Here is a 27,483-nt window from a genome sequence, read left to right as displayed (position 1 = left end):
CCTCCAAGCATTTGCCAGCCCAGTGCTCTCCACAAACCCCAGGTAGGGCATATACCTCAAATCTGTGGAGGTTGATGATGATGGATGTTCAAGAAACTACTCATCCATCTCAGTGTGTCTCTCATGCTGCCTGCTCTTCAACTGCCCATCATCACTTCATTCAAAGGCAGTGATTATTCATCCATGGAGCATTTGCTGAGACTTCAACTACGAGCCAGTCACTGTGCTAGGTGCTCTGAAAGATGGACAAAGATGAATGAGATTCCCTCCTCTGATTTCTGTAGCAATTACCAATGTTTTGCTGTTTTGCTTTTTAATGTCTTCATTCAGCAGATAGTTGTTGAATGCCTATGTGACAAGCACTAACCTGGCAGCCGAGGCAAATAATAAGCAAATGACAGTTCCTGCCATCAAAGAAGGTCAGACTGCAATGCAGAAGAGAAACTGGGATTAGGTAGCAAGTGTGATGTAACATACCAAATGCCATGGGATTCCCAAATATGGGATGCTCAATTGCACAAGGGCATGATGCAAGCTCTCACTAAAGAAGGGTGATTCAGCTGGCCTGGGAAAGACAAAATTAAAGAGAGGAGGTGAAGCAGGGCATTCGAGATAAAAGGGATACCAAGAGCAAAGGCTTAGTGCTGGTGAAGTAGCTAAGTGGCAAAGAGCTTGGTTAACATAAAGATGGCCCTGGGATCCACTCCCAGCGCAGCACAGGTCACAGCGGTGTGAGGAACATGGTGTGTTTTCGACACGTGTGACTGAAGGCAGAACACAGATATTAGTGACAGGTAAATGTTCTAGTTTGCTTTCTGCTGCCCTGTTAAACACTAGGACCAACTTGGGGAGGAGTGAGTTTACTTGGCTTACATTTCCAAGTCTCAGTCCATCATTGAGGGAAGTCAGAAGCAGGAGCTCGGAGGCAAGTGATGGCTTGTTCCCTCTGGCTTGCTCTGCCTTCTTTTTTTATACAAGCTAGGACCAACTGCCCATGGGTAGACTTCCACTATGAACTGGGTCCTCCCACACTAATCAGGGGTGGGGGAAGCCCTACAGACATGGCTACAGGCCAATCTGATGGAGGCAATTTCTCAGTTGAGGGTTCTTTTTTCCAAGTGTCAAGCTGACAAAACCAAATAAAACCAAAACAAAACTAACTTGCACAGTAAAGTTGGGTCTGATCGTGCAGGTGCATAGTTACTGTGGTGGTTTGACTAAGAATGGCTCCCAAAGCCTCATATATTTAAATGCTTGGTTACCAAGGGGTGGAACTGTTTGAAAGGATTATAAGGATTAGGAGGTGTGGCCTCGTTAGAGGAAGTGTGTCTCTGGGTGTGAGTTTTGGTCTTTGCCAGACCCAGTCTCACTTTCTTTGCTTGAGGATCAGGATGTAGCTCTCAGGTACTGTTCCAGTGCCATGCTACCCATCAGGCTGATAATGGGCTGACCCTCTGATGTAGTAAGCAATCCCTCTCTTCCTACATTAAATGCTTTATTTTTATAAGAGTTGCCTTGGTCATGGTGTCTCTCTTCCCAGCAATAGAACAATCACAGACTAAGGAAGTTGGACCATATCCTTTAGCAAGGACATAACTCTCTACTCTCATTACATATGTAGTGCATACTTACATAGGAGACATCCAAACAGGGCTGGGGATATGACTCAGTGAGTAAATTCCTTGTATGAGGATATGGGTTAAGATCCCAGGAACTCAAATAAAAAGCTGGATCTGGGAAGTAGAGACAGGAAGACCCGTGGGTCCTGCTGGCTAGCCAGCCTAGCTACTTGAGCTTCAGGTTCAGTGAGAAACATTTCCTCTAAAAATATGTGCACAGTGATTTGGAAAAAATATGTATTTGTCAACATCTGGCCTCAACACACACACACACACACCACACAAACTTCCAAAGATGCCTTTTTAAATTTTGAGGCAAATCACTCTGGTAATGATTTGAGTATTCATCATTTAATACTGTTTTCTACAGGTAAACAGGCCTGTTATCATTTAAAACAGAAGCAAACTTCTCTTTTCCATTTGTAAGTACTTCTTGGATATCATTTCATGCCAGTGAGGGCACATCTGATCCACCTTTTAAAGAGCTGTATGGTTGGTAGTACCTTAGCATTGAAAAAAAAAAAAAAAAAAAAAAAAAAAAACACTAAAGCAAACTGGGTCTGGGCTTTCAGCAAGTCACCCAACCTGTGCGTCAGTTACTTTTCTGTGATGTGAACACATTAGGGGTGCCTGTTGCACAGGGACTGTGTGACTGTCAAAGAATGCCTGACAGATGAAATCCTTAGGGATGAGTCCATGATTTATGTATTCGATATTCAAGGTGTGTTTTGGACAAAGTGATATTCTTAGAAGGAAATCACACCGGCACTCTTTGAGGATGAACAGGAAAGGAAGATTGGTAGTGGAGTCTTGTTCAGACTTCTGCACAGTATGGCGGTATAGAATTTTGGCTGTGAGCTATTGCATGACCAAATGCCAGAATCTGCCCGCTACTGATGAGACAATCTTCCTCCAAGTCCCACATTTAGAGGACTGCTACTGTACTTGATAGGTATTTCTGAGTCCTTACTACGTTTTGATTTGAGATAGGGTCTTACTCTGTTGCCAGGTATTGGTTCTGTAGATAGGTTGGCTCCAGTCTTTCTGCAATTCTGCCTCTGACCCCCAAGTGATGGGATTACAGGTTTGCACTACTATGATCCGATTTCTCTTTCTTTTTTTCTTCTTGTTTGTCTCTCACTGTAACCCAAGCAAGCATCCAATATGCAACAATTAATCTTGACCCCCTGAGTGCTGGGGTTACAAGAGTGAGATACCAAGCTCCTTACTATCGGCTTAGGTTCATAAAATAAGACCAAGTGATTGGAGCTCGGGGGAGCTTCCATTCCAGGACACATGACCGAGAATGGGAGAAAAACAACACGCAGGTAAATCAACGAACAAGAATGGAAGTCTAATCAGTACTCGATAATGTTAAGACACCCAACCTCACCCTGTAAAAGTTTAATAATCATCTTCCAAAAAGAAGCTTGGGGAGCCCGTGGCTTGGGTTAGATGGAAAGGGATGAGTCCCAGACCCTAGTGAGCCGACCCGCCCTGCCCCGCAGCTAAGGCGAGCTGGGTGCCTGAGACAGTGTCACGCCAGGTCGCCGACCGCTGGCGCGCGCGCGAGGGCCGAGGCTGAGCGACCTGCAGCTCGGCGGCTCCGGAACCCTTCAGGTCCGCGGACTGCGCGCGCCGGGGCCCCACGGCCGGCGGCGGTTGCGGCCCCGCGTTGGGAGGACTTCCGGCGTGTGTCGGGGTGGCCGGATGACGTGGCTGAGTCAGAGGAAGAGGCTCGGAGGCCGGGGGGCGGGGGCGGCGCGGAGCGGGCGGTGACGGCGGCGGAGGCAGCGGCTGGGCCCGGGCCCCGTGCGTCTGTCCGCGCCCGGTGGATGTGAATCGGCGGCGGCGGAGGAGGAGTCGGTGGGCCGGCGCCCGGCCTGTGGGAGCGCGGAGGATGAGGCCGCTGCCGGGCTCTCCTGGCGTGGCGGCGGCCGCCGCGTTGTTGCTGCTGCTTCTGCCCCGGGCTCGGTCCGACGAGCACGAACACACGGTGAGGCGAAGCGAGCCGCCCCGCCGCCCGCGGCCCGCTCCCCCGCCTGCCGCCTCGCCAGGCCCGGCGTGGCCTGGAGGCCCGGTGCTGCCCCGCGGCCGCCCGAGCGCTCCTTCCGGTCGGGCATGGCGGGGCCGGATCCGCGGGAGCTGGGAGGAGGCATTTCCGAGCACTCACGGCAGCCTGGGCCTTGCTCCCCGGCTCCGCCTCTCGGGGCTGGGGCCCGGGGTCGCCCCGTAGCGGGCTGTGGACCCGGGAAACTGGACTCTGTGGGGCACAACACGACAGAAGATGGATGCATGGTGATCCAGGCGCTTGCCAATCAGGAAATACCCATCACTTCGCCGCCCGCCCCGGCCTTTTCCCACCCTTCTCTTTCTCTCTTGCCCGAACCGGATTTAAACCGTGGGGTGGGGACAGCTTTAGGGAACCGGAGGTGTGAACGGTTTACACGTGGACACGTCCTCACCGTGCACGCACTGGGTCCCCAGGCCTTTCCTGTAACTTTCTCGGCGCTCCGCGAGTCCCCAGAGGGCACCCCGTCCGGGTGGTGGGCCTCTAACTGGGACAGCTCTGACCCTAGGGACACTTGAGTCACCTAGCCCTCAGGCCACACCCCCACTCACTTTTGCATTTGGTCTGAAGTTGATTGGCGGTTTATTTAATTGTATTTTCACATCAAAGCTCGTCTGTTAATGACTGTTGGAGCGACTTTCTCCTAGAACTGAAACAGCAATAGATTTTTTTTTTTTTTCCAGACTGGTAGTTCATGGAAAGTGAGATAAACCTAAAAGGTTGTTTTGGCGAATGATTGCTTTTATTTTCATTAATACGATTTTTGCCCGAGAATTTATGTATTTATTAAATTTGAACGATGTGGAGAATGTCTGCTTGTAGCTGATCAGTGAAGAAGTGAAGGCATTCTCATTTAAGGGGGCAGACTTTAGATTGTAATTAATAAAACTTTGTTCTATGGCATGGATTAGCCAATAAAAACTCTGCATTTGGCTATTATATCTTCGTGACACTGCCTTTGTAGGTCTTTTTTCAGAGAATTTACATTGAATTGGTAATGTTTTTCTGAAACACTTGTAATTTTTCACTTCAAGAAAAGTGATAAGATGTTAAGCAGTTAAATGAAAAACTATCTTTTCTATCAACTTTTCTCAAAGTAAATGAAAAGTAGTTTTTCTGTATAGTTTGTAGAGACCATGAATAGATGGGAGTAATTTGATTTCTTTTAAATTTCCAGCAAGTATGCTTTTGTTCAGTAGTTTAGTATTTACCAATTTTCTTTTAACAGTTCAGTTTCTATGTAAAATCTAGAACTTTGTATTAGTTACAGTTCCACCATATAGACATAGAAACTTATATTCTACTTTTTAAATCTTGTGTTTATATTCTTTGCTATGAAGTTTATGTACCTTAGTTTATAATTTAATGGATTGTAAGTGTACAAAAACTGTAGCATAATTAACAAATTTAATATGTAAGTGGCAATTTCAATGAAAATTTTGTTTACTTTTATTTTATATGACAGTTTTGCCAGCATGAATGTAGTATGTTCATCAGGTATGTGGCAGATATTTTAGAGGCTAGAAAAGGGTGTAAGATTCCCCTGAACTAGAGTGACAGGTGTTTGTAAGCCGCCCAGTGGGAAGCAAACCAGTGTCTTAACTGCTAAGCTATCTCTCCAGCCCCAAATTCAATGAAATTTTATTGTTAGGAGTGTCATTGTTTTTTTTTTTTTTTTTTTTTTTTTTTAACTTCATTCCTTCATTGATTCACTACTGGGGATTAAGCCAGGCCTTTGTGTGTGGTAGGTATATATTCCACCAATGAATAGAATGTTGCTTCTTTTGAGACAGTTTCCCTGTGAAGCCCTGGCTCTTCTGAAACTTTGTCTGTACACCAGCCTGGCCTGGAATTCTGAGATCTGCCTGCCTCTGTCTCCTGAGTGCTGGGATTAAAGGTGTGTGCCACCACATCTGGCTACACTGGGAATGTTTTAATTTTTATGTACATAAAATATTTGATAAAAGGATATTGCTCCCCCCTCCCCAGCCTATACTGGAAATAGAGCTCATGGCTTCACAAATGCCAAGCAAGGCTATATCTCTGATCTCAGCTCTTCTCTCAAAAGGATGTTGTGTGAAGAGTACATAGGAGGTGGTTGCTGGATGAAAGCAGGAGAGTGGACATGCATTGCATGTCTATGTTGAACAGATTCTTTGTGGTTTCTAAGTTTCTTGGAAATATTTCTTGAAACGTAGGTCTTCACCTTGGCCAGATAATAGGGATCTAATCAAGTGATAGTAGATAATCAAGTATTTTTTTTCTTCCAAAAAGGCAGAAGTAGCTAGTGAAGAGAATATTGAAGGAAGAAGCAAATTGTGAAGGGAAAATTGCTGAGTGGGTGTTTAAAAAACACTTGTGTCATTGAGTTATTAATTAAAGAACAGCTTTCATAAGCTAAAGCTTGCCCTTTAGCTGTTAGGACATTACCGATGTAATGCTAATATGACTTGAAATAGTATGTGCTTGGTCCTGCTGTAAATGATTCCCGTATGTTAACTCACATTCAGTGTGTATTAACAACACTGTGAGGGCCAGAGAAGTAGCCTGGTTGTGGTATGCTTTCTTAACATGTGCAAGGCCCCAGTTTAAAATCCCAGCACCCTAAAAATAACCCTGTGATGTGAATGATAAGCCCTGATAGACAAGGAAATAGGCTTGGAGAGGTAGTCATGTGTGTGAGGTTGCACCTAGTATAAATAGAGGTAGGATTTGACGTCAAACATCCTTTGGGTCAGTAGGTCTTTTGAGGGTCTGGAGAGATGCTCAGAGGTTAAGAGCACTGGCTGCTGTTGCAGAGTTCAATTTCCAGCAACCACATGGAGGCTCAAAACCATTTATAATAAGATCTGATGCCCTCCTCTGGCAAGCAGGCATACATGCAGATAGGATACTGTTTACATAATAAATAAATCTTAAGAAAGTAATGGAAAAAAGTAAAACTTATTTTTTTAAAAAACAAGGTTTTGAAAAAAAATTTTGTGTGTTTTTGTATATGGGTTTGGTGTATGTGTGTCCTCAGTTGCTTTCCATCCTTGTTTCTGAGAGGTTAGCTCACTGGTCCTGACGCTACTCAATAGGCTAGACTTCCTAGCCAGTAAACCCCAGGGATGCACCTCTCTTCCTCTCCAGTGCTGGGATTACAGGTGTGTATCACACCTCTGCTTTCTTATGTGGATGCAGGAGAACTTCAACTGAGGCTCAAGGCTGGGGGATGGCTAGGTGAAGAAAGCAGGAAGGTAGGCTCTCCTTTCCCATGGCTGCTTCTCCCAGAGGCTTCAGATGGAAGGAATTACTACCATGCGAGGGGCCTCTGCTTTACTTCCTTGACAGTCATCTCCCCCAGATACATTTTACAGGTGAACTATAACACCCTATTCCTCAGTCATTGCCCAGTGTAGTTTTTCTAAACGAAGTATTTTAAAATAGTTTGCTAGGACTTGTTAGGATGTTTTGGGGAGGGAATTAGACCAGTCTTTGCCACAGGTTTCTTAAGAGGTAGATTTTAGTGGAGGAAAAGCCTTCTCACAGCCCCAGAGAGCTCAGGGAATTTGTCTGTAGCTTCAGGAGGGAAAAAGCTTCCCCAACTTCTTACAAGATTCTGCAGACTCTTTCCTTTTGGTTCTTTGACTTTCAAGATGTCTTTAAACATGTTTTTTCTCTTATGATAGAACTCTGGTTTTTCTGGAGATAGGGTCTCCCGTGCAGCCTAGACCAGCTTCAGACCCATAATCCTCCTGCCAGTTTCCTGAGCATGTGATTAGCATATGCTGCCATGCTCAGTGACGATTAATTCTTAACCTTGGCCTGGGAGCTCTTGTTTTTAGGGGCGAATAAAGTCTGGAATGAAGTAGTATTTTAAGTTCATTGTATTCGACTGCATAAAAGGAATCCTGCTAAAGAAGCAAAGGATTGTTTGTGCCTTAGGCCTCACCTGCAGCCTTGAGTGTGCTTCTGATTACTGCTTGAGCCCTGTTCTAGCCCAGAGTCTAGACTGCAGTGGGACACCTTGTTGTTTTGTAACCTTAAACTGTTTTGGTGTGTGTAAAATAAATGTCTTAGTTTTAAGACATAATTATGCTTAGATTTTTATTTCTAAAGAATTATGTATATTGAGTTTATCTCAAAGGTATTTTCTAGAGTATTAACTTCTAGAGTATATTTCCTACATATAACTTCTACAGACTCAGCAGGATTCATGGCTAGGTTCTCATTTGTGGGCTCTTCTATGCAATGTTCTGGTTTCATGTTGCTTCCTCTCCTTTCTCTTATCTCTGAACCAATGCTGTTACAGTCAGAGCATACTTCAGACTTGGACTAAGTTGCCAGTGAACTTTACAAGTCAGCATTTCTTCAGTGTTTACCAGTGAGTGGTAGTAAATACTTTTGCACATTGTAACATTTTTGCCTTGGTGAATAGGTTTTAATTCTTGGAACTCTGATCAGAGAAAAGTGGTGGCTGTAGATCTCAGTTTGGAGAATTCTGAGAATGTGAAAGTAGAATAGAGTACTTTGATTAGTGCTCTGCGATCGTGCATTGGATGGGAGAGCAGTGATAATACACACGGGTTTGTCAATCCTACCCCCAAGTAAAAGGAATAGCTATGGGTGGAGGTGTATGAGACAATAGTACTCACACAGTAAATCATTTATTTCTTCCATGGAGATCATCTGTAGCAGCTTTTCTAAACTGCTTGAAGTAGCTTATGGTTTTTATATTACTATTCACCCGGAACTTTATCTCCTAAAGCAGAATTAATTATTCCTTTATTGTTGCTACAATAACTCTTTGTTACTGTAATCAAAACCCCCTTTTCCGTTGTTAATCATTTACCTGTGGTTCTATGTGGATTGTGAACTTGAAGAGAACTTTTTTTTTTTTTTGAGACAGGGCTTGACTTATGTAGCTCTTGCTGATCTGGAACTCAAAGCCACCTCTCTCTGCTTTCCATGTGTTGAGATTAATGTGTGTGCCATTATGCCAAGCAAGAAGGATATTTTTTTGTCAATATGTTCTTAATGTCTAACTTAGGGTTTGCTGTGTGCTGCCTGTGTGTTTGAATAGTAAGGTAGTTTTAATTTCCTTGATTATCTGAATGATGCCTATGAACAGTGGGGTGTTTGGTATTTTTTAGGATGGTGATAGTATGAGCAGGAAGGAAGAAGCAGATTTTTGGGGTAAGAGTAGATAAGCTAGTGGTTTGGTGTTCTCTGGAAGACAGAGAAGAGCCTTGGGTTTGAGTCTCCATGTCTAGAGAATTGTATCATTAGGAAAACAGAGTTTCAAATGGTAGATTCAAGTAGGGTTCATTTGGTAGTGAACATGATAGATTTTTGTTGAAACTTTATTGATCAGTTTTCGATGGGAGAACTGAAGATAGAAATTCCTATAGTTGCTGATTGGATAGTTTCCTGTTAAAGGATTCTTTACTTTTAAGAGATCAATAGGGTGGAAACACATTCTGTTGAAAGCAGAATCCTCAACGGGCAACACAGTTATAGGTGCATGCTAGACACTATATAAATATTACCTCATTGGGTTACTGAATAAAATTCGGTAAGTTGACATGAAGGCACCTGAGCATCTTCTGATCTTGTAGAATACCAGAGTTTGATACCTAGCACCCTTACAGAGCAGCTCACAACTCCTTATACCTCCAGCTCCGGGTAGATCTGATGCCTCCAGGGACAGACATGCACAAACACATACACATAATTTAAAAATAAATATTTTAAAAAAGAGATCTGATAGTGTCTTGTTAATACTGTTCTGAATTTTAAATTCATAGAGATTTAAAAAAATCTTTGACAGATCCCACTGCCAGGCCTTAAAAAGGTGAAGTTGGCTGTCCCAGGCCTATATGTGGCTATATATAATATTCACTAATAATTAGAGGTATAATTAAAGAAATATGCATTCAAGGTGAGTCTTTCATGACAGATGGGATGAACTTTTGCGTGTTCTTGTGTTGGTTCACAGTGTTGCTTTTCTTTTTGTAGTTACTATATTCTCTAACACTTTGATCAGTAGCTGTGAGAAGGACTAAGAGAGGGAAGGTTGTGTTTTTTGTGCTGATGTTAGTTTGTTGGGGGAATGGTGGGGAATCTAATGATAACATGAAGAAGCTGTCTATTTTGTTTCCTTTTTCTGTGAGCCGTTTCCTTGTCAAATTATGCTTATCATTATCTGATAGCAGTAAACCTACTTTTATAAGCTGTTGACTTTGTAAAACAAAGTTTGGGGAAAATGGATCCTGAGACCACATCAAAATAAAATTTTTAGAGTTATAAAGCTTGGTTTTGAAAGTGTGCACATTGATACTCCGGTTAAGTTTCTTCTGTTTCACCTTTTTAGCATCTGGAATGTAGACAGTGCACTTAATTGAATTAGATGTTTTAAAAGCACGTCTTTGTTTTCTTGTTACAGTATCAAGATAAAGAAGAAGTTGTTTTGTGGATGAATACTGTTGGACCCTATCACAATCGCCAAGAAACATATAAATATTTTTCACTTCCATTCTGTGTGGGGTCAAAAAAAAGTATCAGTCATTACCATGAAACTTTGGGAGAAGCACTTCAAGGAGTTGAATTAGAATTTAGTGGCCTGGATATTAAATTTAAAGGTAAGTCAACATTAGCAATTTGTGCTGACCCTGTGGCCAGGTAATTTTATTGTGTGGAGTTGTCATGCATGTTACAGGTTTTTTAGCAAAAGAAAATTGTTAATAGAATGTTTCCCTAACATAGTTCTTTCTGAAAATATTTTCTAGTAAACTCATTAGATACATATATGGCCAGGGAAAGCCTTCACAGAATTCATAATGTAATTTTTGGAGGAGTGGGACTTTAAAGAGGTATGTAGCTACTGAAAAGTTTATGTAAAACCTCACATTTAACTTGTACAGTGTACTCCTGATGCATTTGGTATTTCTATATTAAGTCATCCTCAACACCTGTAGAATATTAAGTCAAACTGTTGGCTTTGAGGGAAAGTTTCTTTATTGGAGCTGTCAATGAGACTGTATGTGTTTTTTCTTAGCACTTTAGTCTGTGAAGTCTGTGAGAGCATTCCTTGGACAGGCATTTGTAGAATCATGGGAAGTTAAAAATTTTGATCAAGGGGTCTTGATTTTTTTAATAGAATATGGTTTTGTTATCAGAAGCTTTGCTGTTAGCTTTATTTCTTTTGCTTCATTGATTGTAGTAAAATTGTAGTTTGCTCCAATTTTGACTTCATTTTGTCCATGGATATGTAGTATGAATTATAACTGCCTTCTGATATTTTTAATGCATTGGAAGAATGCCATGGCATGAGATAGAAAGATAATGTTACTTTGATTTGTTAAATTGTGTTCATATTTATCAGATTTCTTACTGTTTTGAAAATGGGTGTGTGTGTATTTATACCTCCTTCATAATGTCCCTTGGGACTTAATTATAAAATTGAATTGTAAATTTAAACCACAGTGGTGTGACCTATAATTTATGAGTGTTGAAAACATACCCTGAGGCTTATGTTTTAATTTAATAAGGTAATTGAAATATTTAATCATAAATATGAAGAAACTAAATGGGAGTATGTGATCTGTGAGAACCTCAATGCTGTATTTATCCACCTAGCCTCTCCTTTTTCATATTTGGTAGACCTGTCTCATTTAATAGAGAGGAGCCAGGGAGAAAGAGAGAGAGAGTAAACCCGCAAGTCCTGTTTTGGCACAGCGATTTCATCAGATTTGAAATCCTTACACCTTACTTGTCTGAAGAAACATTCAGCAGTCTTAGCCTCCCTTTCTTCTAGTAACTCCTTGAGATCCGAGATGGAGATAAATAGTCAGAGGCCAATTTCATGGCCTTAAAAGTAAAGTTCGTTTTCTTTCCAGACTAAGCTGACTGTGAGGGTGAAAGAATTACCTGTTGTCGCTCTCTGAAAGGGTAGCAGTTTTTGAGGCCTTGCCAGCTGTGCACCTTCAGCTCACATGCTGCCAAAACAGCTGCTCATTTAGCTAGTTCAGGGGAAATAACCAATGGAGATGGATTCTGTTTCCTGCTACTGTAGGCTTTTGCTTCTTTGGATCATGGGTAAAGATGATTGTGCTTTGAAATATTTTTTACAAAGTTTGAAAGGTGGAATGTACCTTTGGAGGCCCATCATGCATACTAATAATGATACAGAAACTGGAACACTGTCTCCATGTGAACCACCGATGTCTGTCTGTCTATCTATCTATTATTTTGAATTGTTTTAAGATGGGCTTGTGAAGCTCAGGCCCGCCTCAGCTTTGTTATGTATGTGAGGCCAGCCTTGAGTTTCTCACTCTTGTCTCCACCTCCCGAGTACTGGGATTACAGACATTTCCCACTGTATCCAGCTAACATTTGTTTTTAGTCCTTCATCGCAAGTGTTTGACTGTTAATGATTCTTCTGAAGGCATATTCATATATAGTAAAAATTTTAAATCATACACACGCACACATACATACAGAAACATCTTCCTTTTTCCTTCCCTCCTTCCCTTCTTTCCTAGCAGATTCTATCAGGCTCACTGGATTGGTACCATTTTGTAGTGTGAAGGTCACTAGAGAGATTGTTTTAAAGAACTAACTGTAGTGTCAAGTCTGGAAAGAGACTATTTTAGGTCTGGGTTGTGTTGGATGCCTCTCACTTCAGATTTTCTGCACAGCCTTCTCTTTTTCTTATATTCTGGTGCTAGACAAAAATGCTAATTAAGACCGTTTAGAGAAAATACATTAAATATACAAGGACAAATCTATCTTAGGCATCCTTGAACTAAGCCTGATTTTATTACTTTCTAATTATGGATACTATCTCTTAGAACAGTGTTGTTACACGGAGTAGAAAGAACTTGTGTTTTAGAATGAGAGATGTACAGCTCAGTTCTGCCTCTGCCTTCCTGTGTGCTTGCAGACAGATTATCTTTGATCTGTAGTTCTTGTCTTGGAAGCGTGGGAATAATATACCTGATAAAATCATTGTTAGTATTAATTGAGATAATATACTTTTTAAACTAATTCTGCTTGTTTATGTATTAGCATTTCTAAAATGTTAAATTAGTGTACTACTTGTAGATTTTATGTATTCCCAAACTACTGTACTCCTGCTGGTTCCGTTAGGCTAGTGTATTCTCACACACTAGCTGCTAAGACTGAGAAAGTTCTTAAGAAATTGTCTAGCGTCTGGACAATGTGTACCTACTTACTTTTATTACAGTTGGTTCCTTTTGATTATTGGATGATCTGAGATCATAATTCTTACGTTTGTTTTGTTGTTGATTCGTGTGTGTGTGTGTGTGTGTGTGTGTGTGTGTGTGTAGATATTACCATATGGACCAGGCTTGCCTAATCCTAGACTTTATTTTATATTCCTTGCTGCTATTTGCAGTGGTTGCCTTTGAAATTATGATCCTCTGCCTCAGTCTCCTGAGTGCTGAAACCACAAGCATGAGCCACCATGTCCAGGTTGGATAGTATTCTTAAACACGGGAGGTCACTCTCCAGCATCTTTCCCCATTATTGAGAATTCTATGGTATAACAAAGGGTATTAATATTTGAACAATAATGACTTTTAGGGATTATTCCTTTCTACTTATTGTTTTAGTTTTCTTTTAAATTATTTCTTCTTTAAATATCCTAACCTAATATACAGATGACATTTTGTGTTTCCTCTTACCTTGAGTAAATTGGTAAATTTAGAGTTCTGCAGATAGGGAGAAATGCCAGTGCTGTTTAGATACTTATGTACTTAAAGTTAAGTGATTCTATCTTGGCTGCCTCTCATTCCTATAAGCAACATTTCCAGTTTGATATCTGCCTGAATGGAATAGCTCTGACTGCCCATGGGAAAAGAACTTGGAGTAACAGGCCCCCTCAATTAGCTTGAAGATTTTTTCTTTTTTATTCTTTATTTATTTTTTTGTACTTTTTAAAAATTCTTTATTAATTACACTTTATTCACTTTGTATCCCCCCTGTGGTTCCCTCCCTCCTCCCGTCCCAATTCTTCCTTCCTCCACCCCCTGCATGCATGCCCCTCCCCAAGTCCACTGGTAGGGGAGGTCTTCTTTTTCTTCCTTCTGATCCTAGTCTATTAGGTCTCATCAGGAGTGACTGCATTGTCTTCTTCTGTGGCCTGGTAATGCTGCTTCCCCCTCAGGGGGAGGTAAAGAGCAGGCCAAACAGTTCATGTCAGGGACAGTCCCTGTTCCTATTACAATGGAACCCACTTGGATACTGAACTGCCATGGGCTACATCTGTGCAGGGGTCTTAGGTTATCTCCATGCATGATCCTTGGTGGAGTATCAGTCTCAGGAAAGACCCCTGTGCTCAGATGTTTTGGTTCTGTTGCTCTCCTTGTGGAGTTCCTGTCCACTCCAGATCTTACTGTTTCCCACTTCTTTCCTAAGATTCCCTGCACTTTGCCCAAAGGTTGTCCATAAGTCTCAAGATTTTTACTGGAGGCAACTTCACATTGTTTTCAGTACCTAGCTCCTACTGTTTCCACTGTTACTACTTCTGAAGCCTCCAGAAATTCTCTAGAGTCTACCTCTAGTCGCCTGCAGCAGGGGATAAGTTGAGGGTATTCATTTAGCTGTATGGTGGGCAGAAGGGAGAACGTGAACCTCTAACTTCATACGTACTCTTCTTAATGTCTTCTTTACTGTTGCTTTTTATCATCTTTGATGTCATCATTGTCATCTTCTACATCCTAGGAATCAAATTAAGTTACATCCCCAACCCTTGATTTATTTTGTGACAAGGTCTTGTGAAGTTAGCCCAGGTTAGCCTCACACTTGTCCTTCTGTCTCCTGCATTCTAAGTCCTGAGATCAAAGGTGTATGCTGCCATCATGTCCACTCCATATAAATATTTTCATGTAACTACTCTCTATATGTTCAGCCCTTACACCTGTCCTTTACATTTCAAGGTCTGTGGTATGTATCTTAGACATTCTATGACATCAGTCCTTCTCCTTCCACCCCCACATCCCTGGCAGCTTTCTTGCTCTGTTTTCCCCTGTGTTATGTATATGTCACTGGTCACATATTCTGTTTTTCCCATTCCAAAAATTTGTTTGGCTCTTTTCCATTTGTGGTGGTTTGAATGAGGATGTCCCCATAGCTCACATGTTTGACTACTTGGTCATCAGTTGGTGTTGTTTGGGTGGATTTAAGAGGTATGGCCTTGCTGGAGGAAGTATATCACAGGAGGTGGACTTTGAAGTCAAGATGTGAGCCCTCAGCTTCTGCTACTGCTGCCATGCTTTCCTGCAGTGATGGACTCCTATGCCTCTGATACTGTAACTGTTATGCCCAAATAAACCTTGTTTTTTGTTGCCTTGGTCATGGTAACTACTACCAGTTTCCTGCTTTTTGTTTTGATGAACTCATCCTTCTCTACTGACATGAGAGCTCTCAGGAGGGAGAGGAATGCCACCTGGGCTGAGACTTGCCTCGACACCTGGAGATGCAGGAGCTGCTGCTAGATGCTTCTTCCCACTGCTTTAGTACATCAGTGTGTTAACCAGACCAGATCTGAAACTTGGCAGGTCTTTGACTCTCTAGTACCTTGTGCTAACTGTAGATTTGGTAATAGCTTCCAATTCTTTTTTTTTTTTTTTGTATCGTTAAAATTATTGTTCTTCAGATTGCCATCACCCCCACAATAGAAAAGGTCTATGTATGAGTTCATTTTCTTCTTCTGACTTTTAGCAGTAATATAGTTTTAGTACATAAAATTTAGGATTTACAGAAGAATATAAAAATGGAACTTTCTGTTCATCCAAATTGTTTAAAAATATATAAAATTAAACTGAGCATGTTTGTATAATCCTGTAATCCTAACACTTGTGAGACTGGGATGGAAAAATTGGGAGTTTCCAGTCAACTTAAGGTCTTGTCACAAGAAAGTGAAAATTAAATTGATGTTACCAATATTGTTTTTTTAAGCTCAACCCTTATATAGTATTTACTGTGTGCCAGCACTTTGAGCATTCCTAATTTAATAAAATATATGTAATTATTTTTTTCTTATAGCATTTTGTGAGTTTATTCTTACATTGTTATTACCCAGATGCAGCTAAATAGACCTGTGTAATTATAATATGTAATTTTCCCCACTCTAGTTGCAAGGTGATCTGCTCCCTCCCTTTCTCTTTTTCTTTCTTTTTAGAAATACACAGCATTTGGCAGTTCTTGTATAGGGTATTGTAATGCATCTATAAATTTTTTACAAGCATAAGTTCTTAGAAGTAGAATTACTAAGTTGAAGGTTTTAAACATTTATATATACACATGTATGTATACATATCTACATATACATTGTCTGTCTGTCTATTTATCTGTCTATCTATCTAAAAGGCTATACACATTTTAAGGCTGTTTCTTTTTCCTCCCTCCCTCCCTTCCTTTCTTTTTGAACTGAGGAGAGGATCTCATGTTTTCCCACTGAGCTACATTTCCAGCCCTTGTTTTTACTTTTTGAGACACAATCTTGCTAAGTTACATTGCCTTGCTTTGGGCTTCCTCTGTAGCCCTAGCTGACTTTGAGCGTGCAGTCCTTCTGGATTAGCTTTCAAGTGGTTAGGATTACAGGGTTGTACTGAGCCCAGTTGGCAGTCAGGTTGCTATGTTAATCTGTACCTTTTGTATAGTTTTTGTTGTTGTTGTTTTTTTTTTTAATTAACTGTGTATATACCAGTGTTTCCAGTCCATGTTTTATAAAATCTATTTGGCAGTTACTGAGTATGTAATTGTATTCCAGACTGTGCTGGGCTGTGAATGTAGTGGGGTCCATCCATCGACACTCTGAAACTACATTTGTGTGAATGTATATTTGCAGGGTGGGGTCAGGGTAGGTTGTGGCAGGGGAAGTTACATTTTCATAAGATTCTCAAGAGTATGAGGGCAAAAATACTTAAGAATACTGTGAATACATTCACACTCCAGCCTTAAAATAATTCTGGGAAGGAGCCAGCACAATTGTTTTCAGTTTCACAGTTGAGGGACTGTGGTGAGGGTCACAGAGATTAAAGATTTGCTTTTGTTCAGGTAGCTAGTAAGTAGTGGAACTCACACCCGAACTCAAGACTTTGCCCATGTCTCTGTGTACACACATGGTGATTCAGGATAACTTTGTAAGCACTGTAGTTTTTGAGGTGAGAGTCTGTTTTTCCATTTTAGTAAAGCCGTCAACAAAGGAAGTGTAAGTAAGGTGGGCTGGCACACGCTCAGGGAGCTCAGTGTGTGCGCAGTGCTGCCGGTTGCTTTCTGGGCTCTGATTGGGCACACAGGCACTTAGGTTCTGGGATCTACTTAGTACAGTGATCTGTTTAAAAAAATAAGCATTAACATTTGCTAACTTGTGGCTTTGTTACCATCCCCTCCTTAAGATTTTTGTATTGCTAACACCTCAGGCGCATCTTCTTCAGAATTTGTAGGTTTGTGTTTTACCCAAGGGAGGTATGTTCTGTTCTCATTTTCAGTGATTTACGGTGAGAGATTTTTCAGCTAGTCTTTCAGTTATATAGATTTCGGACAGTGACTTGGCATCTTTGCACACACTGTCTTCAAAGCAGTTCCCTCCTGAGAGAAGTGTTGTTTTGCTCTGGCACTAGGCTCTTGAATTATATGTGATGTTTGTATTCGCCTTCATGTCTGAAAGACAAATTTCATTAAGATGACCAATTAGTGTCCTTTTTGCAGATTGTCATGATAAATTGGTGATAAAACTAGGAACCTCAATAAAAGGGGCAACTTACGGGGGGTTAGAAATGAGCGACTATTCTGGGGAGAATTGCGGCAATGATAAAGATTTTAGAATGGCCTTCTTGCTAGAGTTAGTGTGAGCCCCAAGTTCCGTAGGCCAGAGGGTCCATGTGTGCAGGGACTACAGGTAGTTGAGCCCTGTCAGAGGGAAGGGGAAGAAGATGTGTCTGTTAGAGAACTGCTGACTTGTAGTTACACTATGTGGAATCCTTTATGTTGGTAAACACATATTGTGTATTCCAGAGTTTTGTACGATCACATCAATAGTGACTGTTTTAAAGAGGCCCTTTTTGTAATAGTAAACTTAAAATGGCTTTGCAGGGTGACTGTGAGTCTCCTACAGCTATTAGAACAATTTGTTGCCCTCCAAGCCTGGGCTTTTTTGGTCTCAGCAGTCCCTCCTGAGCTGCTCTTACCTTTGCCCATTGTACTTCGCAGAGGTCTCTTTTGGGCACCTCCTGCCAACAGTTATAGATTTTGTGTAGAAATTCTATAGAGCAGTTTCATTTCCTAACTCTTCACTGCCCAGTGTCAGTTATTACTTTATGAAAATCCTAAATTCTTTGTTGCCTAAAAGGGTTGAGCTAGAAAGAAAATGTGTGTGTAAGTCAAAGGCAGCATTAGTCTCTTCAGAGAGGAAGAGTAGGTGGGTCTTTTCTGTCCTCCTTCTTTGGGACATGGCTTTGTTTTGTCATTTTGCATGGATCCACTCTGGGGCAATCTCTTATGAGGGGAAGCTGTTTTCTCTGACATGCTGTATAATATCAAGTTGTAATACAGACCGCTAGTTCTCAAGGAAATAGTGTTCCAGGTAGCCATTACATTCAGTATTGAACTACAGTCCTTAAAAAATAGTCAATATTTAAGAAATTTCATATTTCTGTGGGAAACTACACTTCAGATTTTAAATTACCAGAATACTAGCTTAAGAAAATGTATCTTTCTTTTGTTCTTAAGATTGATTTAAATTTTTTGTAATTGCTTAAGTAATGTAACAAAACAGTTTAATCCTTTTGATATCTAGAATTTTTTTAAACAAACGTTTAAAAAACATTAGAAATTAAAGACTCTCTGGACACAATTATGAGGATACTGTTTTTGCAAGCAATCAAGAATAGAAATGACTCATCTTTAGGGGATTTTTGAGTGATTTATAAACAGATGCTTACTAGATAGAAGCTAGCCTTGTGATTTTAATGGTTATGAGGAATCTTTGGCCATGATGACTGTGGTTTCTATGCTTTTGGAGTGTGCAGTGCAAGTGACCTTAAGCTACACTGTTACCCCGGCTTAGACTCCTATTCTTAAGCTTTCCCACACAGTAAATGAAAATTTCTTTATGTGCCTTAAGCTTCTTTGTTGTTGGTTTTTTTATCAGTTTATTTATTTTAAAGTGACTTTGCTGTTCTTGGATCGTTTTCTTTATGTGAGGGGTTTACTCATAAAAGGTAATCTTTGAAAATAAAGATGATCAAAATCCTTTATTACAAGGTAATGGGAGATATAAAAAAACTGGGAAGGATAGCATACTGAGCTCCCATATGCTTATCACCAGATTGAACTTTTGGGAATAGGCATTCACTTCAGCAAATGCTGACTTTTCTTTTTGTGCTATATTTCCTGTAACTATTTTGCAAGCCAATGGGTTTAATTTGTAATTTTTATTTTGCAGATGATGTGATGCCAGGTACTTACTGTGAAATTGATTTAGATAAGGAGAAGAGAGATGCATTTGTATATGCTATCAAGAATCACTATTGGTATCAGATGTACATAGATGACTTACCAATATGGGGTAAGTATTCTGTCATGTAGTAAGATTTCCTGTAACCAGTGTGCTAAGGTGGCTGTTGCAGATCCTGATGGGAATGTATTTCCACTGTTGCCTCAGAATAGTCTTTAAGGCTGATTTTATGACCTCCTCCTACTGGAGACATTTTTGATACTGCCAGACCTTATAAGAAACTCTCAGAATGAAAGGTTTATATTCACTGTAACTTTTCAGATCCAAGGAATTCAGAAGCTCTTGAAACAATCTGAAATTTCCTCTAGTTTCTTCAGAGCCTTTTAAGTACAGCTTTTTAAAAATATAACTCAAGGGACTAAATAGGAGTTTTAAAAGTTGCGTCTTTATATGACGCTATAGTAGTATGTTTTTAAGGGTTATGATAATTTCTTGAATGTTTTACTTAACAGTTCCTTTGTCATTTTCCAAAACATTCGTATTGAAGAAATATTCTTGTTTAGCTCTTGCATGTCCATACTTTTGGGTAGGAGACACAATATTATTAATACAAACTTAGGCATAGTCCAAAAATAACTTAAATAATTATTTAAAATGCAAGGAATAGGCACTTACAGTTTTTTTTCTGTCTCTAGACATACGCTTTATATACAACTTATTATCTTTTAATCTTAAATTTGTTAGTTGATCATTGTGTTCATCTGCAGCAAAACTGATTGAACACATTAGATCAGAGTTTAATATGCTAAGGAAATTTATAAGAAAGTTAATCTCTTGGGAGGAAGAGGCAGGAGGTGTTTTTGTGAGCTCAAAGCCATCCTAGACTACATAGCAAGTTCCAGGCCAGCCAGGACCACATAATGAGACCCTGTCTTTAAAAAAAGAAAAGTTAATTTCAAGAGATACTTGTAGGCATCATTATTACTCTCTATGTGTTAATAAGCATTTTGTATAAATGATTGTATTAGTGTTATAGGAAATAGGCACTTCTGTGATCAGCTGTGAGGGTAGTGGAAGATAGTTAGAATGGGCTGCTTTCGTAGTTTTCCTATTGTTATGGACTTCTAAAGATCCATATGCTGGGGATTGTGCCTCACGCCTTTAATCCCAGCATTTGGGTTTTTATTTTCTAGTTACTGCTTTAGCAAAACTCGTTAGCAACAGTGACAATTGTTCTATCTTATAAATTGTGTGTATATGTCCATTGTGGCCATGTGGAGGTCAGATGTCATCTTTGGGTGTTGTGTCTCAGGTTAAGTCTTCATTTTGTTTTTGAGTCAGGGCCTTTCACTTGGCCTGGTACTCACTGATTAGGCAGAGGTAGCAGCCATTGAGCCCTAAGACTCTTCCAGTCTTCACTCTACAGCCTGGGATTATAAGCACCTACCACCATGCCCAGCTTTTTTTATGGAGATAGAACTCAGATCCCCAGGCTGTATGGCAAGGACTTACCTAACGGAGTAATTTCTCTAGTTCTTCAAAGATTTCAGGGGCTGCCATGTGTGAATATTTTTGTATAATCTGTAGTGTCTGAACCTGGGCATTCTTCTTCCTTCTTTGTCAAGAAAAAAAAAATTCCAGGATGACAGTTGTTGGACAAAAGTTTCAGTCTTTGAAACACCTTTTAGAGAAACTATGTCTTTACCCTATGTCTAGTTTTTAGAATAGATAGGTAAATGAATTCCTTCTCCTCCCCTCTGTGTGTGTGAGAGAGACATACAGACAGACACAGAGAGAGAGACTAGGTAGTATGCACAGTAAGATGATAATTGGAACAGCAGAGGTGCTAGTGGTGACATAGAGTGAGTTCTGAGTATCACATTTGTGACATTTATGCTAAACATGGCATTATTTTGTACTAGTGTGACCATGGCACATGTTTGTTAAGAAGTCCAGCCTACACTTTTACCTTCTGCTAACCATAAGGATATTGACAGTAATGCCTCTTTATAGAAAAGAGATGTGATGAACTTTTAGCTTCTGGGTGTTCTGAGTGAATACTAAGTGGTATTACTTTGTATAAAGTGTTTCTTCTTTTGTAGGTATTGTTGGTGAAGCAGATGAAAATGGGGAAGATTACTATCTTTGGACCTACAAAAAACTCGAAATAGGCTTTAATGGAAATAGAATTGTTGATGTTAATCTAACGAGTGAAGGAAAGGTCAAACTGGTTCCAAATACTAAAATACAGATGTCATATTCAGTAAGTTAAAATAATTGTGTATAGAAATGGTTGTGTTTGTAAGTTTTAGAAAATAAAAATATAGCTTAAAATTAGACATAGCAAAATTCCTCAAGGTATCTACATTCAGTCTCCAAAGGAAGAGGATGTGCCTCAGGTCTATGGGATGGGATGCCATGCATGGGCCTAATGACCCTTGTTCTCACACAGTTATCATTGGCACCTGGTAGGTGACAACTCAGCCCTGTGTCTTCAACCTATGTTTGTAAGTTGCAGAAACTCATGTTAGTTCTCTTTTCATTTGCTGTTGGAAATAGAGATGCCATGAACATTGCCGGGTAGGTGTAGATTGCTGTGGTTTGCTTTATTTGACTTGCATGGTAAGAGCTTGTCAGAGTCCTTTCTCAACTATGAAGTTAATTCTATTCTGTTACCTTAAAAATGGTGGAAGAAAAAGAGGAAGTCCACTATAGGGAGATCCTCTTTTTTGCCAGTTATTTTCCTGATCATTGAAAAGAATCCCCTTGCTTATAGCCAGTCTCAAAAATTCTTTTTGTCCATATGTACCCAGTGTAAGTGATTATTATATAACTATACAAGAAATTTAATAGTTGTCATAAAGCCACAATTTAAAGATAAAATTGAATATATTCTTATTACAATTGGTTTAAACACTTGGTGAGTTGGTGTTAATCCTAACACATGAATCGAGTCAGTGTGTTAGTCAACAGTAGTGATTCTTCCTTGAAAGCTGAAATGATCCCTATAAGGCAAACTATACTATTACACTTGTTTAAACTTCTCATACTGGGGTGGAAGAGATGGCCCAGTGGTGCAGAGCTCTGGCTGCTCTTAAATAATACCCAGGTTCAATTCCCACCTTCTGCATAGCGGCTCACAGCACCTCAGCTAAGTCCAGGGGACCCAGTACTCTGTTCAGGTCTCTGCTGGCACTGCACATGTGTGGTACACAAACATGCGCCCATACACATAAAATGATATAATAAAATTAAGTCTCTGGTACTGTCAGTTATATTCTCACCTTTTTTTAAAAGTATGTCAGTGTCTGAATTTTATGAGTTTTGCCATCAGATTATTAATTATTTATTGGCCTTAATTTTCAAGTGGGAATTTTTTTTCAGGTAAAATGGAAAAAATCAGATGTGAAATTTGAAGATCGATTCGATAAATATCTTGATCCATCCTTTTTTCAACATAGGGTAGGTGTTTGTATTTTAAGATACAGCATATGTATGCAAATCAGTTTCTCATTGAGCATCTGTCTATATGGGCCATTATCCTAAGGACTATGGATTTCAAGATATAACTAATGGTGATTTCAGGTGTAAACTTTAAGTCATAAGAATGATGGGGAATTTTAGAGGAATAATTCAACTAGCTTGCTTCGTGGTGTGGTCTAAAGCAGTAAAAAGATACGCAGGAAAAAGCACAATATGTGGCAGCCACAAGTAGCATTGTAATTGCAAATGATGGTAATATTGGAGAATGTGGTTCATATCCATGGTCAGATGAGCTTCTTAATTAACTGAAACTCAGAACTAGACTGCATCAGTTGCTGATGAATTGTTGGCAGGTTCCCTACATGGGCACCTGGCCTGGTGAAACTTACAGTGTGGAGAGAGAGCAGCAGAAAGGATGCATCTCTTGGAAAGCTACTTTACTATAGCTCTTTCTCTGGTTCTGACCTACTCGTTGACTTCTGCATAGTCTTAATATTCTCTCCAGCTTGACTGAACTTTAGGGAAGCCCCTTCCTGCACTGCTCCTCTCAGACCACTTTCCTAGCCTTTACTTTAGAAAATGTAGAGGCTTTGCACATGGACCATCAAGAGTCAATGCTTCCCATAGTCTCCATTCTTCACTAGTACCTGTAGGTTGAATGAAGCACCTAGCCTGGGGTTTGCCTGGAACCTCAGTTCAAGGCAGCACTGTTGGTGATGTACCTTGCTCATTTTCAGTTTTAAAAATTCAACAATAAACAGAGGGTGACACTTAGAATTAGCAACACTAGGGGGCGCCGGAGTGCAGCAGTTGGTAGGCTCATAAGTAATCTTTGCTACTTGTTTCGTTTTTTTATTTTTATACTTAATCCTAGCCAAAAAGCTGGGCAATGGTGCTTTATTATTTTTAATAACTATTTTCCTGGTTTAAAATTTTCAAGGGTATACCATATAGTATAGTTTTTAGGATAATGCTAAAGGGATGTTAGAAGTTTCAGATTTTGACAGTGCATTAATACAGGTATTGGTTTAAAGTTTATACTTTAGATTGTGTATTTCCTAGACTATCAAAGAACCTCATTAGAAATTTTAATACTTTAAAATTTTAGATTTATATTTTAAACTGATACATAAAATGTGGAAGTGAAGTGTGAGGTAGCATCTGATGCTTTAGTGCATGTATGCATTATCCACTGTTTAAATCAAGTTAAACATACACCTCAAACTCAAATAGTTATCATTTCTCCATGATGGACATATAAGGGGCTGCTGAGATGTCTTAGCAGGTAAAGGTGCTAGCTGCCAGGTCTGGTGATCTTAGTTCAGTCTCTGGGACCCACATGGTAGAAGGAGGGAACCGACTCCCAAAAGATGCCTGATACCTATGTACCCACTATATAAATAAATAAATTTGATAAGAGTTTTCTAAAAGAACCTTTCAAATCCATTCCTTGAAATTGTACATTATTGTAGTGATAATGAACATGACATTGTAGAAAGGTTTGCTTGGTAACTCTGTATGGCATACATTGAAAATCAGCAGAGAGAGAGCAAACAGCAGCAAAAGACCAACTAAGAGTAAGTTAGACTTGTTGAGGTGAGAGATGATACTGTGGGAATGCAGAGGAATGGTAAATTTGGAAGGAAAACAGAAGTTGACTGATTAGGGCAGGAGAGATGGCTCAGAATTTAAGAGCACTTACTGTTTTTTTCAGAGGACCTAAGTTCAGTTCCCAGCATCCATGTCTAACCGTTCACAGCTGCCTATTACTCCATATCCAGGGGATCCCTCTTCTACTTTCCATAGGTACCCACACATGTATGCATATACCTATACACTGCCACATATATACAATTAAAACTGATTTTTTTTAGGTTTAATAACATTACTTATGAAGACTTAAGAAGGACCAGAAATAATTCTAAATTTTCAAATCCAAATATTAGTTCCATTAATAGAAGCTAGAGGATAAGAAATGGTCTGTGTGAGGGAAGATGATAGATTTACTAAGGATAGTCTCCCCCTGAAATCCCACGGAAGCATTTAAGCGGAAGTTTTGATAGTGAAAGTCTGAGCTGTGAAGGTGTAGGAATGCTGGAGGTTTGAGCAGTAAGGGCTGAAGGTGTTACAACATCATCACTGGAAGGCTGGTAAAAATTTCTTGAGTCTGTGGAAAGAACTCAGCATGAGGGTGTTAGGGCATGCCTCACTGAAAACAAGAGAGACAGAACTTCAGGAAGGAAGCCCGCACCCACAGCAGTCAGCAGTGATGGTGGGGGTTGCAGTGTTCTAAGAAAGTTTTTATGTTTTGGTCAGTTAAGAGACGAGCACAATTGTTATCTACTGTTCCAGCCAGATGCAGTGCCATGCCCTTGCATCCATCATCACTGTACCCCACAGAACACAAGATTTTTTTTTCCATTTTTGCATGAGAAAACTGAAGCCACCTAGAAATTTGCAGACCTTCACTTAAAACCTAAGCCTTTTTGAGTCTGCTGCCCATGTGCTTTCCATATAAAGCTGAATTGTGTGCGCCCTGTGGTCAGATAATTGTTAGTTGCTTTAGTAAATGTGACTTGAAAAATCGGTGTAGATGATAGCATGCTTTCATGAAAGTTGTTTGTAAAGAAAGTCAGCCCTTTATTCTGAATACTTACCCCAGTGTGTCTAAAGTTTGGATTCCTATATAAAACATGTAAAAATGCTAGTTTTCTCCTCTTAACATGCAATCAATATGATGAAACATGAGTTTTATAACTGATATTTCACATTGGTAACTTTATTTTCTGTTAATTTAGATCCACTGGTTTTCAATTTTCAATTCTTTCATGATGGTGATCTTCTTAGTGGGTTTAGTTTCAATGATTTTAATGAGAACCTTAAGAAAAGATTATGCCCGATACAGTAAAGAAGAAGAAATGGATGACATGGTGAGCAAACACTTTTATATTTTAAAACTATTTATCATATTAAATGATTAAAAACTAATTATTTATATTAAAAACTATCATCAAATTAAATTTATTACTTTAATTATGTGTCTGTCTGCCATCTGTGTCTCTGTGTGTATATGTACATGTCTGGAGAGGCTAGATGTGTTAGAGTCTCCCTGGACCTGGAGTTACAGGTGGTTACAAACCACCTGATGTAGACACTGGCAATTGAACCTGGTTTCTTTTAAAGAACAGTGTATGCTCTTAAACACTGAGTCATTTCTCCAAACCTGTTATATATATATATATATTAAAGATAAAAAATAGTTATTATTATTGTCCCTGTGTATGATGGGGGCGTGTAGGACATGCATACCAGAATGTGTATGTGGAGAACTTGATCTAGTCAGTTCTCTCCTTCCACCTTTACATGGGTTCTAGAAATTGAGCCATCTCTCCAGCCAGTTGTTGTATTTCAGTGTTGGAATATAGATTGCAGTTTCTAATCTAAAGTTGGTAAGGGCAGATGAGTTTTCAGGATTCTTAGGTTTAAAAGAAGATATAAAGCAAATACCCATAGTTAGATATTAAGGAGACTGAGGCAGGAGGATTGCTTGAGTCCAAGAGTTTGAAATGAGCTTTACTTTCAAGTGCTTGCCTAGTGTTAGTTAATCCTCAGCACTGCAAAGTTTAAAAACTGTTCTAACAGTGTTATCTGTGGGATCTGGGGTCATTCTCTATTTAAATATATTCTTTTTTTTCCTAACAGAACTAAGTAAGGTGAAGAAACTTGTGATTTCCAGCCAGATTTTGTCACCAAATAAGGACACATCATACTTAGAGAATAAACTTTAGTTTGCAAAGCTTTTGATGTCAGAATCACTTTTAGGGAAATGAAGGCTAGTTTTGATATGTGTGTGTGTATGTATGTACATTTAATGTTGCTAAGTGTTGAGTTAATTTTAAGCGGTGGGTTGGAAGGATTAAAATACATTAAGTTTACTGATTCAAAAGAGATTTAGTCATAATTTTTGTTAAATTAAGAATAAAATTGTGTTCCATTGAATATTAATACCTAGGTCTCTTTTATCATTAAATAGGCTTGAGAAGCAGTTTAAAATGTCAAATTTTAACATGCTAAATACATTGTGATGATGGTTTTAAAAAAGTTTCCTTCTTAAATATTTTCCTTAAGAAACTTTGTTTCAGAAATTAAGGGTTATTGGGTTATTCAGGTTGAACTTAAATATGGACTTTTGAAGCTGTAGGTGACTAAGTACCCATACCCAGTGCTTACCTTGGGCTCTAAAAGGGCATTTCTGTGTTTTTAGTGCAAGTACCGGTATAAATACACTTCCCCTTTCTTGCCTGCTTGACCATTGTTGGCGGTGAGCCTTAGTCACTTAGTCACCATGTGAGTGGCAGGGTAGGGCCTGAGAGTGAAGCAGTATTAGGAGAGACCTTCACTTGTCCACGTTGTTTCTTTTGCTCCCCAGCCTTTTCTCCCCGCCACCCCTTGCTTTTACTTTTTTGAATCTCAACGTGGAACCCATAACATTCAGAGTTACTAGGACAGGAGTTACTTTAACTTTGAAATGCCTGTCCTCAGTATTTTGAACTCTTAAAAAGTGTGGTAGGAGGGAGCTTAGAACTGCAACTTCTTTCCTGTATGCTGTATTTTGATTTGATTCTGAATGGGTTAATTTTCTCTATACGTATTTATGTATGTCTTATATACAGGATAGAGACCTAGGAGATGAATATGGATGGAAGCAGGTGCATGGAGATGTGTTTAGACCATCAAGTCACCCTCTGGTATTTTCTTCTCTCATTGGTTCTGGATGTCAGATATTTGCTGTGTCTCTCATTGTTATTATTGTTGCCATGATAGAGGATTTATATACAGAGTAA

General features: G+C 39.7%; 1 protein-coding gene across 1 annotated transcript in view; it reads left to right on the top strand.

The window, feature by feature from the left end:
• Window positions 1-3,348: 3,348 nt before the first annotated feature.
• Window positions 3,349-27,483, top strand: part of Tm9sf3 (transmembrane 9 superfamily member 3) — a 43,706-nt gene continuing 19,571 nt past the window's right edge. The window contains exons 1-7 of the mRNA XM_060389395.1: window positions 3,349-3,615; window positions 10,118-10,313; window positions 19,145-19,267; window positions 21,259-21,419; window positions 22,541-22,618; window positions 25,438-25,569; window positions 27,313-27,479. Of these exons, the coding sequence (XP_060245378.1) occupies window positions 3,520-3,615; window positions 10,118-10,313; window positions 19,145-19,267; window positions 21,259-21,419; window positions 22,541-22,618; window positions 25,438-25,569; window positions 27,313-27,479 (953 nt within the window). The 5' untranslated portion in view covers window positions 3,349-3,519. The remainder of the gene's footprint in view (window positions 3,616-10,117; window positions 10,314-19,144; window positions 19,268-21,258; window positions 21,420-22,540; window positions 22,619-25,437; window positions 25,570-27,312; window positions 27,480-27,483) is intronic.

Source organism: Meriones unguiculatus, chromosome 1 (assembly GCF_030254825.1).
Source record: "Meriones unguiculatus strain TT.TT164.6M chromosome 1, Bangor_MerUng_6.1, whole genome shotgun sequence".
NCBI classification, from domain to species: Eukaryota; Metazoa; Chordata; class Mammalia; order Rodentia; family Muridae; genus Meriones; species Meriones unguiculatus.
Note: the sequence above shows the minus strand (reverse complement) of the source record. Positions and strands in the feature narration are given on the sequence as shown.